Source organism: Herpailurus yagouaroundi, unplaced genomic scaffold (assembly GCF_014898765.1).
Source record: "Herpailurus yagouaroundi ecotype Mexico unplaced genomic scaffold, PumYag 207, whole genome shotgun sequence".
NCBI lineage: Eukaryota > Metazoa > Chordata > Mammalia > Carnivora > Felidae > Herpailurus > Herpailurus yagouaroundi.
This window is the reverse complement of record NW_024412438.1, coordinates 1600523-1618560: the sequence shown is the minus strand read 5'-3', so window position 1 is coordinate 1618560 and position 18038 is coordinate 1600523. Positions and strand designations below refer to the sequence as shown.

The window sequence follows — 18038 nt, the reverse complement described above, 5'->3', positions numbered from 1 at the left end:
GTACTCGAAAAGCCTACCTTTGTTTTTTTACCCGATAGTAAACCATTTTGCGATGTGGGTGATTCGCTTTACTTCTGGCAAAAATGTACTTTTTAGGCAACTCCATCGTTTCCATTACCGAATTTATTTTTTTTATAGCCACTTGGTTACATAATTACATGTTGGTTGGTAATCGGGTAGAGCCTTTGGACGAGCTGCACCACGGTGTATTTTCCAATTAAATGTTAGTAGTGTCATGCTTTCTCCTAGGCTTATAATCTCAGTGTTAAAATTTAGCCCAGTGCTGTGGCTCTTTGCTGATGTCACGCGCACAGACAGCAGGGAAAAGGAGACGGTGTAAAAACATTTACTCCTCTTCTCTGAAGAAAACCTCACTGTGGTTTTCTTCACTCCAGCATTCTGCTTCCTCCCAGGCAATGTATCTGGTGGGGCAGGACCGGTAATGACTCTGCCAGCAGATATTACGCCCCAATTTCAGTGGCCACACGGTCCCTATTCTCAGAGACCATATAATCTCGCCCTGGTGGGGCAGGTCTACTTTGCAGTTTTGGGTAGCGGGAGGGACATTGGAGACAGGATCAGAAGCCATGGGCTCGGGCTGATAGGTGTCCCGGGGCAATTCCCGAAAGAGTTTCTGTATCTGAAGACAACCCGTATTCCTTGTTCTCCCCATTCCACCGGATGGGAATGAAATGAAAGGATGTAAATGTCTTTGGTAATCACAAATCCAGTGTAAGGTGCTTTCCAGACAAAAGAGCCAGTAAACAGCTCTGTGCTACCTACCTGTGGAAGGAAGCGGAAGCCAGAAGGGGCGGTGGGGTGGAGAAGAAAGGAAAGGGTTTCATCGGTGTCACGGGCTTTGGGTAGCTTTGAAAAATGAGTAGTGCCTCGGGAAGAGGCCCGGAGGGCAAAGGTTGAGGGGGACGGGACCCGCAGAGCTGCGGCGTGGGGAGGGGACCACGGTGGCAGGTGATCCAGCCAAACCCTAGCAGCTCTGCTGGTGGCCGCAGACCCTGGAGCTCGGCAGGACACCACTGAGCCAGGATGTATTCGATAATTGTCTGAATTCCAACAGAAACGCTTACACTGTTAAGTATCATGCTCATCTGAACAATTCTGTAACATCCCCATCGCTACACTCGGATCAAGATGATGAGACTGGTCTAAGAGATGCTAATTCCTTACCCGAGACAAGTGGGCACGTGTTGGAAGTAGGATATCTTTCCAGCAGTAAACTCGAAAAGCCACCTTCCTTCTCTTAGTGAGAAAATGACGTTCTTCCACTCTCTGTTCCCCCAAGGAATAAACATGAACGTGCATATCAACAAGCAAAGCCCGAGGCAGATTAACTACAAGAACTTGCCCAGCCTAGCTGACAGAAGTCACGCGTCTAGGTCCCTTACATGGTTTTTTCTTTCTTAGATCCCACGTACGATTTGATGAAGACAGAGAATCACACTTGGGTGAGTGAGTTTACTTTCCAGGGCTTCTCCAGCTTCCACGAGCACCAGCTCAGCCTGTTTGTCGTGTTCCTTGCGCTGTATGTCGTAACCCTGGCCGGCCACGTCGTCATCGTCATCGTGACCATCATTAGTGTGGATCGTCACCTCCACACGCCCACGTACTTCTTCCTGAGCATGCTGTCCGCTTCAGAGACCGTATATACACTCGTCATTATACCCAAAATGCTTTGTAACCTTGTAGGCCTGAGTCAGCCCATCTCCTGGGCTGGCTGTGCCACCCAGATGTTCTTCTTCATCACCTTGGCCATCAACAACTGCTTCCTGCTCACGGCGATGGGGTACGACCGCTACGTGGCCATCTGCAACCCCTTGAGGTACACGGTCATCATGAACAAGAGGGTGTGTGTGCAGTTGGTGGGGGGGCGCCTGCGGCATCGGGCTGATCGTGGCGACGACGCAAGTGACATCTGTGTTCAGGTTGCCTTTCTGTGCTACGAAGGTGGCCCACTTCTTCTGTGACATCCGACCTGTAATGAAGCTCTCCTGCGTCGACACCTCGGTCAACGAGACCCTGACCGTGATCATCAGCGTGCTGGTGATCCTGGTCCCCATGGGCCTGGTCTTCATCTCCTACGTCCTCATCGTCTCCACCATCCTCAAGATCCCCTCCGCCCGGGGCCGGAAGAAGGCCTTTGCCACCTGCGCCTCTCACCTCACGGTGGTCGTCGTCCACTACGGCTGTGCCTCCGTCGCCTACCTCAAGCCCAAGTCGGAGAACACCAGGGATCAGGACCAGCTGATCGCGGTGACCTACACCGTCATCACCCCCCTGCTGAACCCGGTGGTGTATACCCTGAGGAACAAGGAGGTCAAGGATGCTCTGCTCCGGGCCGCTGGCAGGAAGCTTTCCTGACAAGATGGGCCCACTTCAATGGAGGGTCTTATAAGATTTGCTGGAGAGTGAAAGCAGAGAAGGGCCCACAGTCCCTAGAGTTAAAATTCTAGAACTTACTACAGCAGTGGGTGGGTCAGAGAGAACAAAGGCATTCCAGATTCAGTCACTGGAGAAAGGGACACATTTCCCTGGAGCGTGGACACGGACAGCATGGGACGTCAACACGGAAGGAACTTCTGGGGAGTGGATGTGCCATGTGGGCAGAATGAGATCAGGACAGAAGGAGTGATTAACCTGGGGAGGCTGCTCCGGGACAGGGCTAACGTTTTAAATGTAATCTGTAATGTCCTTGTTTTGGACGTGGGGTTTCCCCTTCACCCACCTAGAGCTACACACATCTAAACCCAAGCTGAAGTAAATCCTTCCCTGGCAACTCAAGTTCCTTGCATCCTAAACACCATAACTCAGTGGATCTCAGAGATGGGAGCTTCCATAAAACTCACTAGGCTTGAATTCAGGATCTTTTCCGTAGAAGTTCCAGGTTGGCCAGATGGGAAAACGGAAACCTGTTCTCATGATCACGTCAGAGAAACATTTTTGGAAAGTGACTGAAATCCCTTGAAAGTGATGAACGCTGTAGCACCAAGTAAATCGTATTGGCGTCTACATTATGAGGACGTACAAAGGTTGGTGAGTGGAATGGGTGAGTGATTCACCCATCAAGGAGAGAGGGGCTTGCCTCGGGAGAGGCTTTTTGTGGAGTGGAAGAAGTAATAAGTGCAGGGGAGTAAAGGAGAGAGTCTACAGCAGGGGCGAGTAGGAGAGGGTTGGGCGGTTGTGCATGGTAAGGACAATGTAGCCATCTGATAACTTAGGAGCAACCAAAGACACTCCACCCATCCACCCTACTACCACTTAAGACCATCTAGGCCCCGAATTAATGGGACACCATCCACTGGTCACCTCCACTTCCAGCACCCCTGCCCTCAGCCTGTCCTCCACCCCATCCAGCCCTCCACCCAACCACACCCAATGACCAGTGGCCTCCCCTTTCCCATCCTCAGGCCAGTCTACTGCTAACTGGAAATCCCTCACTGCCACTCGGCAGGGCGCTCTCCTCATTTCGAAACCCCAAACCAAAGCCTCTCTCCTATGGACCTTCTGATGAAATCGCTCCAACTACTCCCTCCCACCCCACTGCTGTGCATTCACACGTCACTACGGGGAGCTCCCCCCTGGGCGTCTTCACGCACGAAGGTGTGAGTGACGCAGCACCCAGGCGCTCAGCTCCACCTGCTCGTATCACGGCTCACTTGTACCAAGGGATGTGGTTTTCACAGACTGTGTTCTCCTTTATGTTAATTAAAAAAAAAAAAAGGTCTCTATCCAGATATTTCATAAAAAGCTCATTATGGTCCATTCTTACACAGATTCAAACTATGGGCTTTTGGGTGTTTTTTTTTTTTTTAGAAATTTATGGTGAAATCCAAGAGAACCCAAAAATAAAAGTACCCTGCATTTGCCAAAAGTCAGTTTTACTAAGTGAATAAAAAGATGTTATTTCAGACGGGCTTCAAAAATGCTGCCCTATCTCTTCAACCTCCTCAGCAGATAATCTATAACTGCCAACTTAGCCACGTAAACACTAGGCAGTGGTTTTGGGAGGTCAGCTGAGTGAAGGGGATGGAACACAGCCACTGCAAGAGAAAGGCTCCGTTTTGAGTCCTTTGAACGTCTTACAATCCACATGTGAATGAATTATTTAGCCTCACTAAGCCTCAGTTTCCTCATCTATAAAACATACCCAAAGTTTCCTGTGATGAACACATGAGATACTTAAGTGTGAAAGTCCTTTGTAAACGATGAAACAGAGACAATTCTTTAAAATTTCTATTAGAGTCAGAAAACAGCAAAATCATCGCCATGAACTTCCAACTGCATCTACCGAACTCAGAGTTCAAGCTCGCCCACCCAAGGCAGCCCCCGCCTCCGAGATTTCAGAAGCCACTCTTCCTCCCTCCTGCCACCCCTCTTATTTCTACGCCTGGCTTGTCTCTTTCCTCGGACACCCTGGAGAATGAGGAGGGCAAGTTCGCTTCTGGATGGTCCTCCAGGCACACAGCAGGCACGAATCCGAAACAGTGCCTCGGGGAGCACCAAGAGCCAGAGAGCACGTGTCGTACTCGGTTTCCTCAGACACCTGGGTGCCACCCTTCACTTCTCAACTGGTCTCTTCTGTTCCTAAGAGCACAAAATCATAAGGCATTTGAAATGAAGACACACGTGTACTCCTTCCCAGCTGTGGATCTGTAAGGAAGTCACTGAATCTTTCCTTATCTACAACATGGGGCTATCAATGCCCGCTCCGTCCTTCCCATTAGGCTGTTGTAAGAATCAACTACACTAGAAAAAACACAGGAGAAACTGCTGTGCTAACCACCAGAAATATGGAGAAATCTGGCATATTATCATCATTATCCCTATTATTAGCTAACACGATCCCTATGTTCTTACCTCTCCAATTTTTCCTGGCCATTTTATATTACTTCACTATTGAAAAAAAAATTTTTAGAGGGGAGCAAGGGGCAGAGGGCGCGAGAGAATCTCGAGCAGGTTCCTCGCTCAGTGCGGAGCCCGACGCAGGACTTGATCCCATGACCCTGGGATCATGACCTGAGCCGAAATCAAAAGCTGGATGCTCAACCGACGGAGCCACCCGGGCACCGTGATCTCACTTTTGATTCCTACCTTCCTCCCACATATGCTTAACTTCTTTTTTTTTTTTTTTTAAATATTTGATGAGAGAAGGAATGAAAGCTCTTGTTTTCTGTGGTCAGGAGTTCTTTTTTTTTTTTTAATTTTTATTTATTTTTGGGACAGAGAGAGAGCATGAACAGGGGAGGGGCAGAGAGAGGGAGAGACACAGAATCGGAAACAGGCTCCAGGCTCTGAGCCATCAGCCCAGGGCCCGACGCGGGGCTCGAACTCACGGACCGCGAGATCGTGACCTGGTTGAAGTCGGACGCCCAACCGACTGCGCCACCCAGGCGCCCCTTAACTTCTAATGCTACTGTATTTCTCATTAACTGTGCAGGTCGCACACGTGCAGTCCCTTACAAAAAATAAATAAATAAATCCCCAAACTGGGCGTCACTAACTTTTGTTCGCAATTCCAGAATTTACTGCCTATTCTCCCGTGCTCTGCCAGGCACCCCCGTTCAAGGGATTTCAAAGTCTTCACCATGACCCTCAATCAGAAATGCTTGTTGTAACATAACCCAGCGTGGCTGCATACATCTACAAATGGAATCAGAAAATTCACAGACCAGTATTTACCCTTACTACTTACCACGAATTGATGTTTTTCATTCAGTCGGTTCTAATTCATTTTATTCAAATAATGTCAATGAACAGAGGTGCAGCTCCAACACATTTTGATCAAATACCCAACAGGTGAAAGCTAAAATACTCAACTGAAGTTAATGCTGAAGTCCAATACCATTAGACTATGTTTCTGGGCTACTGAAAGTAAAATCCTGCTTGAAAATGTTAACAACGCTGGAATTTTATTATTAACTATTCGGGTGTTCATATTTAAATACTGGACATTTCAAAGGAGGGACGCTTACGCAGCTGCTGGGTGGCTTCGGCCGTCACACGTGTGGGATGCCAGGTGGGTATTCACTTCTCACATGAGAGACAGAGATTGGCAGAGAAGCAAAAAAAAGATCTTGAGGGAAATACCTTAGTTTTTTGTCTAACACTTTCTTCTATTCACATTCTTCATTAGATATGGATTAAAAATAGTTTATCTTCCATATATGATTTTGGAGGCAAAATTAAAATCGTACTGCAAATTCAGGACTTAAATAGAATTAAAAAAGCTAAAAATACTGTGCTTCACTGTTGTTTTATTTAAAAGTATAAGGTTCATGAGGAGAGGAGGTAAGATGGCGGAGGAATACGGGGACCCTAAGCTTGCCTCCTCCCTCAAACACAACTAGATAAATATCAAACTGATGAGGGAAACAAAGGCAGGAAGAATGTAGTTTAAATTATATCTCCTTAAGACTTGCAGCCCACTGATAGTTTCCAGAGACCTGCAGTGCCTACCATCCCTCAAGAAGTTTCTGGCTGCCTTAATGCCTTGATGTTTCCATGTCATTAAAAACTAAAAGCAACCTTGTCTTGACAATAGCTAAATCCTCAGGGTCCTGTAAGACCTCGGTCTCAGCATCCAGAGATTCCTTGGAAACCGACTTTTTCTCTATGCCCTCTCCCTCCACAAACTTCAAAGTATATAATCGGGTTCACTCTTCCCAATCCCAGCACAGCCATTTCTGCCCACGGGTCCTGTCCCCCTGCTATGATAAGACCACCTTTTGGCCCCCAAAATGCCTCAAGGATTCTCTCTTAGCCGTTTCCTCACAAACCCCACTTTAAATTTCATCAGAATCAGGGGCGCCTGGGTGGCTCAGTCGGTTGGGCGGCCGACTCCGGCTCAGGTCATGATCTCGCGGCTCGTGGGTTCGAGCCCCGCGTCGGGCTCTGGGCTGACAGCTGGGAGCCCGGAGCCTGCTTCGGATTCTGTGTCTCCTCCTCTCTCTGCCCCTCCCCTGCTCATGCTCTGTCTCTCTCTGTCTCAAAAATAAATGAACGTTAAAAAAATAAATAAATTTCATCAGAATCATTCTGAACGCCTAAGGAATCAACGTGAGGACAGAACAAAACTGTACGCCTAGAAGTGGAAAAGTGACCATCTCGTGGAAGGCAGGAGGTGCAGAGAGTTGATCTGGGGGGAGATACGCACTGTGGGCGCTGCAGGGCAGGGGGGGGGGATGCCCTGCTTACAGAGACCACCACAAGTTACTATCCCCAGCAGAACATAAACTCTCAGGTTTCAGAAGTCCACCGTCGCCGGGGTCATACCTGGCTTGGCAAGGGTGCTGCCGTGGGGAAGGTGGGTGGTGAGCTGGGAGTGGGCAGGTGGTCTGAGGATCCCCTGGGTCACGTGGGGAGAAACAGTTGCCCTGTTCGGAGTGCACTGGGGCGCGGTGGCAAGCGCTCCCCGGGGACAAAAGTGGCAGCGCAGACGGGCTGCACCGTTCTCAAGCACAGGAAGGGGCATGCTGGTGGAGTGCAGGCAGACTTGGTGCCAGCTTTCGGCTGAGTTTTACCGTAAACTCCGAACTGCTTCACGGTCACACGACCACTTTCCTGGGACAGACCGGCGAACAGAAAAGCACAGTGAGACCCTCCCTCCAGAGTATCAGTGCAGGTCCGTGTGCCACAAGTCCCTTAAACTTGGGAGTTTTGAGACCTTGCCATGTGCCTGAGATAAAAGATGGTGCCACCCGGCAGGAAAAGAGCATGGATGCAGGCGGGGTGAAGGCAGGGATCCGACAGAAGCCGCAGACACAAGAGGGGTGAGTCTTTCCCATCCGTGAGGGCTTCCTAAAGAGTGGCAGGCACAGACCCTTCAGGGATAAGAGAGTGGGGAAATGCCATTTTGCCCTCCTCCAACCCATCAGCACTGACCAACCTCAGTGAGTAAAACAGCACCACCAAGTGGAGACCGGAGCCATTTACACCAAGCTCCACACCCCTGTGCCCTGCAGGTGCATCTGTACGAGAGCAACACCACCTTAGAATCGGCACAACAGCCCCCTCCCCCAGAAGACCGGCACAAACCCGTCTCATGCACCAGGTCGACTGATCGTAGAGTGCTGCAAAGCTTCCGCTCTAGGGGAAATAGGATCTAGCTTCCTTTTTATTTTTAATTTTATTTTTCATTCTTTTTAAAAAATTCATATATATATATTTGGATCTAGCTTTTAATAAGCAGACCAAAACACACCTCTGACCTAGTGGTTTTTGTCTTATTATCTTTTTTTTTTTGGACAAAATGAGAAGATGGAGGCATTCACCCCTCAAGAAGAACAGGATGAAGTAACGGCCAGGGATTAAGCCAATACGGACATAACTAAGGTGTGTGAACTAGAATTTAAAACAATGATTATAAGGATACTAGCAGGGCTTGGGAAAAAAAAGCACAGAGGACACTAGAGAATCCCTTATGGCAGAGATAAAAGAACTAAAATCTAGTCAGGCCAAAAATAAACACGTGATAGCTGAGATGCAAACCTCACCACAGCGATGAGAGTGGATGAAGCAGAAGAACAAATCAGTGACACTGAAGGTAAAATTATGGAAAATAATGAAGCCAAAAAGAAGAGGGAAACAAATATAGCGGATCACGATGATAGACTTAGGGAACTCAGTAACTCCTTAATGCCTAATAACGTGTATTAGAGGAGTCCCAGAAGATGGAGAGAGATTGAAAAAGGGGAAGAAGGTTGATCTGAGCAAATTATAGCTCAAAACTCCCCTAATCTGGGGAAGGACACAGACATTGAGATCCAAGAAGTACAGAGAACTCTCATTAAATTCAACAAAAGCTGGTCATCACCAAGACATATCACAGTCAGATTCACAAAATACCAGACAAGGAAAAAATCCTGAGAGAAGCAAGGGGGAAAAAGTCCTTAACCAACAAGGAAGACAGATCAGGTTCATAGCAGATCTGTCCACAGAAACTTGGCAGATCAGAAAGGAGTGGCAGGATATAGTCAACATACTGAATGGGCAAAATATGCAGCCAATAATTCTTCATCCAGAAAGGCTGTCATTTAGGATAGAAGGATAAAGAGTTTCCTAAACAAAAACTGAAGGAGTCCGTGACCACTAAATCAGCCTTATAAGAAATATTAAAGGGGATTATTTGGGGGGAAAAAGAGCAAAAGCAACAAAGATGAGAAAGGAACAGAGAACGTCAACAGAAACACCAACTTTGCAGGTAACACACTGGCACTAAATTCATCTTTCAATAGTTACTTGGAACGTAAATGGACTAAATGCTCCAATCAAAAGACAGGAAGTATCAGAATGGATAAAAAAAAACAAGACCCAGCTATATGTAGCCTACAAGAGACTCATTTCAGACCTAAAGACACCTGCAGACCAAAAGTGAGGAGATGGAGAACCATCTGCCATGATAATACAAGTCAAAAGAAAGCGTGAGTAGCCATACTTATTATATCAGACAAACTAGATTTTATTTTTTTTTAAATTTTTTTTTTCAACGTTTATTTATTTTTGGGACAGAGAGAGACAGAGCATGAACGGGGGAGGGGCAGAGAGAGAGGGAGACACCGAATCGGAAACAGGCTCCAGGCTCCGAGCCATCCGCCCAGAGCCCGACGCGGGGCTCGAACTCCCGGACCGCGAGATCGTGACCTGGCTGAAGTCGGACGCTTAACCGACTGCGCCACCCAGGCGCCCCGACAAACTAGATTTTAAACCAAAGACTGTAACAAGATATGAAGAAGGGTATTATATCATAATTAAGGGGTCTATCCATCAAGAAGATCAAACAATTGTAAATATTTATGCCCCCAACTTAAAGACACCCAAGTATATAAATCAATTAATCACAACCTTAAAGAAACTCATGAATAAGAAAACAATAATAGTAGGGGACTTTAACACCCCATTCACAACAATGGAGAGATCATCTAAGCAGAAAATCAACAAGGAAACAAAGGCTTTGAATGACCCTCTGGACCAGATGGAATTAAAAGATATTCAGAACATTTCACCCTAAAGCAGAATACACATTCTCCTTGAGTACACATGGAACTTTCTCCAGAACAGATCACATACTGGGACACAAATCAGCCCTCAACAAGTACAAAAAGATCCAGATCCTACCATGCACGTTTTTAGACCAAAATGCTATGAAGCTTGAAATCAACCACAAGAAAAAATTTGGAAATATCACGAATACTTGGAGATTAAAGAACATCCTAATAAAGAATGAATGGGTTAACCAATAAATTAAGGAGGAAATTAAAAAGCCCATGAAACCAATGAGAATGAAAACACGACAGTCCCAAACCTCTGGGATACAGCAAAGGTGGCCACAAGAGGGAAAACTATAGCAACCCAGGCCTTCCTAAAGAAGGAAGGAATTCTCAAATGCACAACCTAACCGTACATCTAAAGGAGCTGGAAAAAGAAGACGAATACAGCCCCAAACAGAAAATAATAACGATCAAAACAGAAATCCATGACATAGAAATCAAAAAGACAGCAGAACAGATCAAAGAAACCAGGCACGGAAACAAGAGCAAACATGAACTACTGGGACCTCATCGAGATGAAAAACTTCTGCACCGTGAAGGAGACAATCAACAAAAAAGCAGCCTACTGAATGGAAGAAGGCATTTGCAAACGACATAGCAGATAAAGGGTTAGTATGCAAAGTCTATAAAGAACTTATCAAACACAACACCCAAAAACACAAATAATCCGGTGAAGAAATGGGCAGAAGACGGGAATAGACATCTTTCCGAGGAAGACATCCAGATGGCCAAAAGACACGCGAAAAGATGCTCCACCCCACTCATCTTCAGGGAAATACAAATCAAAACCGCAATGAACTACCACATAACACCTGTCAGAATGGCTAAAATTAGTAACACAAGAAACAACAGGTGTTAGTGAGCATGCAGAGAAAGGCGAACCCTCTTGCACTGTTGGTGGGAATGCAAACTGGTTGTAGCCACTCTAGAGAACAGAATAGAGTTTCCTCAGAAAGTTAAAAACAGAACTACCCTATGACCCAGCAGTTTCACTACCAGGTATTGACACAAGAACCCCAATGTTTATAGCAGCATTGTCAACAACAGCTGAACTATGGAGAGAGCCCAAATGTCCATCGACCGGTTAATGAAGAAGATGCGATATATGTAGATGGAATATTACTGACCCATGACAAAGAATGAATCTTTCCATTTACAATGACATGGATGGAACCAGAGCGTATCTTGCTAAGCGAAATAAGTCAGAGAAAGACAAATGCCATATGATTTCACTCATGTGTGGAATTTACAAAACAAAACAGATGAAATAGGGGAAGGGAAAAAAAAGAGAGGGAAGCCAACCACAAGAGACTCTTAACAATAGAGAAAAAACTGAGGGTCGACAGAGGGAGGTGGGTGGGAGATGGGCTAGATGGGTGATGGGTATTACGGAGGGCATTTGTTGTGATGAGCACTGGGTGTTGTATGTAAGTGATGAATCACTGAATTCTATTCCTGAAACCAATATGACACTATATGCTAACTAACTAGGATTTAAATAAAAATTTGGGGGGGCGCCTGGGTGGCGCAGTCGGTTAAGCGTCCGGCTTCAGCCAGGTCACCATCTCGCGGTCCGTGAGTTCGAGCCCCGCGTCGGGCTCTGGGCTGATGGCTCGGAGCCTGGAGCCTGTTTCCGATTCTGTGTCTCCCTCTCTCTGCCCCTCCCCTGTTCATGCTCTGTCTCTCTCTGTCCCAAAAATAAATAAACGTTGAAAAAAAAAATTTAAAAAAAAATTGGGGGAAAAAAATCTATTACTAAAAAAAATAAATAAAATGAAAGTATAAATACAGGACACCAGACAATTTTACAAAGATTAGAACTGTGGTATCTAATTTCCATTATTCTGCTTTGTATATTCAAATTTATAAGTATGCATTGGCTTTACAGGATATGACATTCTTTCTAAAACTGAAACCCAACACACCCTTAATATTTATGAAACGGGGACTTATTTTCCTATTTAAAACTCTTAAATTTGCCCCCGAAATTAATAGCTCTCAGTCATCAACTGTTCTTGCATTTTACGTTTGCAGTAATAAACATAACATATACCTCTACTGAATTTTACCGTGCAAAGCTATTTTGGGCTAAGTCACAGAATGATTAACTATATTTCGAAATGTGTATCTGAATATTTGTCAAAAACCCAACGGCTTGCTTTATGCAGGTTCTGATGCTGTCAGCCTGGTTGGAGACAATAATGCATGCTATCGTGGATCGCTGTTCAACTACGAACTCAGGGTCGCCCCCCAAAATGGCATACGAGATTTTCAGCCGTCGACTCTGCAAAGACTAAAGAGCAAAGTGCAACGAAACAGCAGATTCTAGTAAAGACCCAAAGCAAGGTCAGGCTGCCATGTGCTCCTGGGGCGGCCTCTAAAGTTAGGGAAACCCAGGGACACCTGGGTTCCATAAGGGGGCGTTACATGTGTGAGCCCCACCACACTGGCCAGGATGGTAGGCAAATCATCTGAGAAGGATGCCACCCATTTTTGTCTTCTTTTCTGGTCAAACAGTGGCATGTTAGTGGGCATTCTTCTGTTTCTAAAAGCAATACTCACTCGCTGAAAAAACTTCAGAAAATGGTAAAGAAAATGGAACCCGTGTTTCTCTGATGTTCACTGTAGCACAGTGAGCGCAGCGAGCATTTCTCTTTTGCGCACTCTCCAGCCGCACCCCTACCAAACCCTGGAAGGGACAACAATTCTAAAGCAGGAGCATTCAGCCAGACGATGAAAATGGATGAAATGGAGTGTTTAGTGGGCTACAAACTATGCGGCATGACCTAGAGACTCAGAACAAGTGTGATTCAACCGAGAAGGCCCCTTGGAGGCCACGGGAGTTGGCAGGTCAGCCCAGTCAAGAAAGTACCAGAGGTGGAAGACAATAACAGTGGGAAATGCTGGGAGTGGGAGAAGGAAACACGGGGGGTCGTGGCCCAGAAAGGGCAGCCCTCCCTGTCGTGGTAACATTTTTTTTAATAAAAGAATTATAAGAAAATTACACTCCCCTCTCTTGTTCCATGGGAAGCTCCACACACTGGCTAAGACTAGTCACAATTTAGAACAAAGATTTAGGAATTCTGCTAAACAGCACTGAAACACAGAGTTCACATACGTATTAGTTTGTGGCTTTGCCCTAAAGCCCTACTCAGTTTCAGTTCAGAACAGGCTCGCCTCCTTAGCCATAGAAACAGCCAGATGACAGCAAGAGTGTGCGGCGAATTATGGAATCTGGAACGCAGATTAATACATTGTTACTGTCTTCCGTGTGACTTAGCACATAGACCGCAGAAGGTGCCTGATGCAGAGCAAACAACAGAAACGCCGATTTCTCACCCAGAATGCCGGAAGGCAGAAGCGTTCAGGAAAGGGAGGCAGCAAGCCTTTCTGAACCTCAGAGTGTGTGATTAGTTTAGTAAAACACCTCTGAAAATGTTTAAGAAATGCTATGCAGCCAGAACCTCTCCTCCGCCTGTGCAGAAGGCTGGAGGGTGACTTTCTGGGGACATTTACAGAGATGAGGTGTGTGTGTGGGGGCGGGGGGGTGCCATAGCAATTTTTTAAAAAGTAAGGAAGAGGCAAACCTTATAGGATACTGACGAAAAAGGCTTACAAGCTCCCAATCAGGAAACTGAAGGATATTCCCTGGGCAACTTAGCATTTCATGAACAAAGACCAAAAGATATGGAAAGTTCGGTGTCATCCTATGTTGAAAAAGTAAGCTTAGCGTAAGAATCCAAAGAAAACATCTTTACCACATCACCCAGCTTTATCACCCTCATAAGGAAAGCCCACCACTCAAGATATCCCAGCCCTTCATACACACACACACACACACACACTTTCCAAACAGATAGTCATTAGTGAACTAGTCATATTACAAATGGACTGACGAGGATCCCCAAGCCTTTGGGAATAACATGAAAACAGACATCGCCTGACAAACAGGTAACAAAAGAACATGGGAGAATCAGATACGGCCCAGAGAGCAGATTAAAGTCTTTCCAAAGACACATATTCAACGTTTTCAGAAGGACGTGACAAGATGCCGTACTGGTGAAATAAAAGTGCTGCTGTATAAAAGGCATGTTCTGAGAAGCAGAAAGAGCTTTGACAAATTAAAAATACATTACCTGAAATAAAAAATTAAACGGCAGAGTTGGGGGAGAAATTTGAGGAAATGTCTTGAATACCAGAACCAGATGGCAAATAGGAGAAAAATCAGGGGCCAACATATGAATATCGACGATAAAAGATGTTGAATAGTTGACTAGACAGACTTCAAACATAAGTAGAAAGGGTTAAATTTTCAAAGCCATAGTAAAAAGAGAATTTCAAAAAGCAAAAGGACATGAGCTTCCGGCCCAAACGACTCCCACGATGAAAACAGTCATGGCCACATGCAAAATACATCTTCACTAAGTTTCTAAAAACGATGTTAAAAAGGCGACCTTACAAACGTCAAAATAAAAAGCCAGATAGAATAATAAGCAATGGACCAAGGATCAAAACGGCCCTGGACTTTACGCTACAAAGTAGAAAACCATGAAATAGTGGCGTAAACATTTTGAGGGAAAACTAGTCCCGCTAACCTTAAAAATAGAAGTTGCTGAGTATTTTAGCAGCACAAGGTGGGTCTATATGGGAATAAGAATGGCAGTCCGGGGCAAACAGGCTGCAGCACAACCCTACGCAAGACTGAGAACAAAGGAGAGGCACCTTCCTTTTAAGGGGAAAGGGGGGGTTGGGGAGGGCTGTTAGCAACTGGAAGTCCATTGGAGGAAAGAGGGAGTTCCAAGTATGGTGCTTTGCACTGGCTGAGCTGTTCCCCCGGGGGATGGAGCCTCCTGGAGTAGTAGAGTGATACCCATAGGACGCAAGGTCCCGTCATGTAGGGTCAAGTCCCTCTCTTCCTGCTGGGTCTGCAGTGACGAGGAGTGCTACGGCTGACAGCACCCCTGCAGAAGCCTCCAGACTCCATTTTCAGGAGACTTCCCATCACTAGTTGTCAGTGTCCCAGACCAGAATTCTAAATTCAGCCAATCATCAACCAAGTGCGAGAGTAAAATAACACTTTTTACAACATGCAAGAGCTCAAAATTTGCTTCTCCCCTCTTTCTCAGGAAGCCATGGAAACGAAGGTGTACACACTGAAGATGAAAAATCCAGGAGACAGTGAATCGAGAAGAGCAGAGAGGGAAGGGGACCCCCCAGGTTGGAACTGAAGTGTCGCATCCCTCCAATCAGCTAAGGAGCAACTGGGAAAAACTGGACAAAGGCAGAGGGCTCCTGGACAAGTGGCTCCATGAAAAGAAAAAGGGAAATTAAGAAATGACTGATATTACGGACCACAGAGAGAAAACAAAAACAAAAACAAAAACAAAAAACGTTTAGCCTTCTTGTTCAAGAGATACGTGTTTATAGCGAGTTAGGAAATGAGGGCGGAAAGTGATAAAGTTGTTGAAAATAGTGTGATGGTTGATTTTAGGCGTCAACTCGGATGGACCACTGTGCCCAGACATTTGGTCAAGCGGCATTCTGGATGTTTCTGCGACGGTGTTTCGAGTGGAGACTGACATTTAAATTGGTGGGCTTTCAGTAGAGAAGATTTCCCCCATGATGTGGGCGGGCCTGTTGAAGGCATGGATAGGACACAAGACTGACCAACCATGAGCAAGAGGGAATTCAGAAGATGGCCTCACACTTGAACTGCAGGACCCGCGCTGCCCTGGGCCCCCAGCCTGTTGAGCCACGTTGTGGACTTGGGATTTGCCAGCCTCCGTTATCATGTGAGCCACTTGGTAAAAGTAAGCCTTCATCACCTCTGTCCCTCGCACACACGTGTACATAAAACACACACATACACACGCAACTGGTTCAGTTTTTCTGAAGACCCCAAAAACAGGTTGCCTCTAGGGAAAAGAAAAGGGTAGGGAGGGGTGGAGTAGAGAATCACTTCCTTTTGTGTGTGTGGGGGGGGGGGACATGTATATATATTTTAGTAATACTTGAATCTTTATTTTATTTTTTTTTTAATTTTCTTTTCAACGTTTATTTATTTTTGGGACAGAGAGAGACAGAGCATGAACGGGCAAGGGGCAGAGAGAGAGGGAGACACAGAATCGGAAACAGGGTCCAGGCTCTGAGCCATCAGCCCAGAGCCTGAAGCGGGGCTCGAACTCACGGACCGCGAGATCGTGACCTGGCTGAAGTCGGACGCTTAACCGACTGCGCCACCCAGACGCCCCAATACTTGAATCTTTAAACTGTAGGTACACTATTTCCCAAACATTAAAAATGTTTTAATTGCTAGCTGAAGAGGTAGCGAGTGGAAAACTTTCAAGCCAGTATAGAGCATATAAAACAGACCATCTAAAAACTGAGGAAAGGCTGAGAAAAAGGGGGAATAAGGAGAAACATGATACAAGGGAAACCCAAAATAAGAATAAGCCTCCTGTAATAATTACATAAATATCACGTGGACTAAAATTCATTGAGAAAAAAGGGCACTAAAAGGCAAATGGAGTTCTGATAAAAATAAAAAAAAAAAAAGAACGATTTCACCAAAAAGGTGTAGACGTCATCACTGGAACGGACCTAACAGCCAAGCTTCAAAATATATCAAGCAAACACTGACAAACATACAAGGAGAAACCGGCATCGTAAAGTCATTTAAGAGACATTAAACATTTTCAAAACGCTGGTAAGGCAGCCAAAATGTGAGAAAATAACCAAAGTTTTCAAAAGGTGAGAAAAACCCTTGGACCCGATTTTAAATTATTTTAAGGTACCCACGATTTTTCACAAAAATCTGACCACACTGTCTGCTGCAAAGAGGTCTCCTTGAGCTTCAACACACGGCTTTCACACACCGTGCAGTACATTTGAAAAAAAACAACCACAGAAGTTTGCTACCCACCCCTTGCTAGGCCCTTCCCACCACCATCCCTACAGCTGCAAATATAAAAATATACTTTGGGGGCGCCTGGGTGGCGCAGTCGGTTAAGCGTCCGACTTCAGCCAGGTCACGATCTCACGGTCCGTGAGTTCGAGCCCCGCGTCAGGCTCTGGGCTGATGGCTCGGAGCCTGGAGCCTGTTTCCGATTCTGTGTCTCCCTCTCTCTCTGCCCCTCCCCCGTTCATGCTCTGTCTCTGTCTGTCCCATAAATAAAAACGTTGAAAAAAAAATATTAAAAAAATATATACTTTGGAAAAAAGAAGTATGAAAGAGGAAATAAAAATGTTAAAAAAAATTATAAACCATTTGAAATTAAAAGATAAAAATGCAGACTAGCAAAATCAGAGTGGTGTATGAAGAGGTCCCGAGGTAAATCTGCTTCCTGGAAAAACCTAAAACGGAGTGTTTAATTCAAGAATGCAGAAAAAGAAAGCGAATACAAGGGAAAAAAATGTTCAAGTAACATTACATTGGTAACATATGAATTAATGGCAAAGACAGAGACAAATTAAATAATTAGATGGGCCTTAAAGATTGAAGTAAAAATAGCAATAAAAAGGAGGCCCTGAAGATATTAAAATTTTGGTAGTTACCCCTGAGAGCAGATGAGGGAAGGATCACCCAAATAAAATCACAAACGAAATAAGGACCTAACTAGGGATGCAAATACAGCTGTGAAAATGATAACAGCACGAGAAGCTTTAGACTAATTTGAACACCCGGACCAAACGTACAATTCTAATAAAAATACTAATTTGTAGGGGCGCCTGGGTGGCGCAGTCAGTTAAGCGTCCGACTTCAGCTCAGGTCACGATCTCGCGGTCCGTGAGTTCGAGCCCCGCGTCGGGCTCTGGGGCTGATGGCTCAGAGCCTGGAGCCTGCTTCTGATTCTGTGTCTCCCTCTCTCTCTCTGCCCCTCCCCCCATTTATGCTCTGTCTCTCTCTCTCTCAAAAATAAATAAACTTAAAAAAAAAAATTAAGAGCAGACATGCAGATTCTTTCAGGTTTTATAAAA

At 45.5% G+C, this 18038-nt stretch overlaps 1 protein-coding gene across 1 annotated transcript in view; it reads left to right on the top strand.

Moving 5' to 3' along the window:
* The first annotated feature begins 1210 nt into the window (after nucleotides 1-1210).
* Nucleotides 1211-18038, top strand: part of LOC121015531 (olfactory receptor 10J4-like) — a 44033-nt gene continuing 27205 nt past the window's right edge. Inside the window, 2 exon segments of the mRNA XM_040452477.1 lie at nucleotides 1211-1880; nucleotides 1882-1943. Of these exon segments, the coding sequence (XP_040308411.1) occupies nucleotides 1404-1880; nucleotides 1882-1943 (539 nt within the window). The 5' untranslated portion in view covers nucleotides 1211-1403.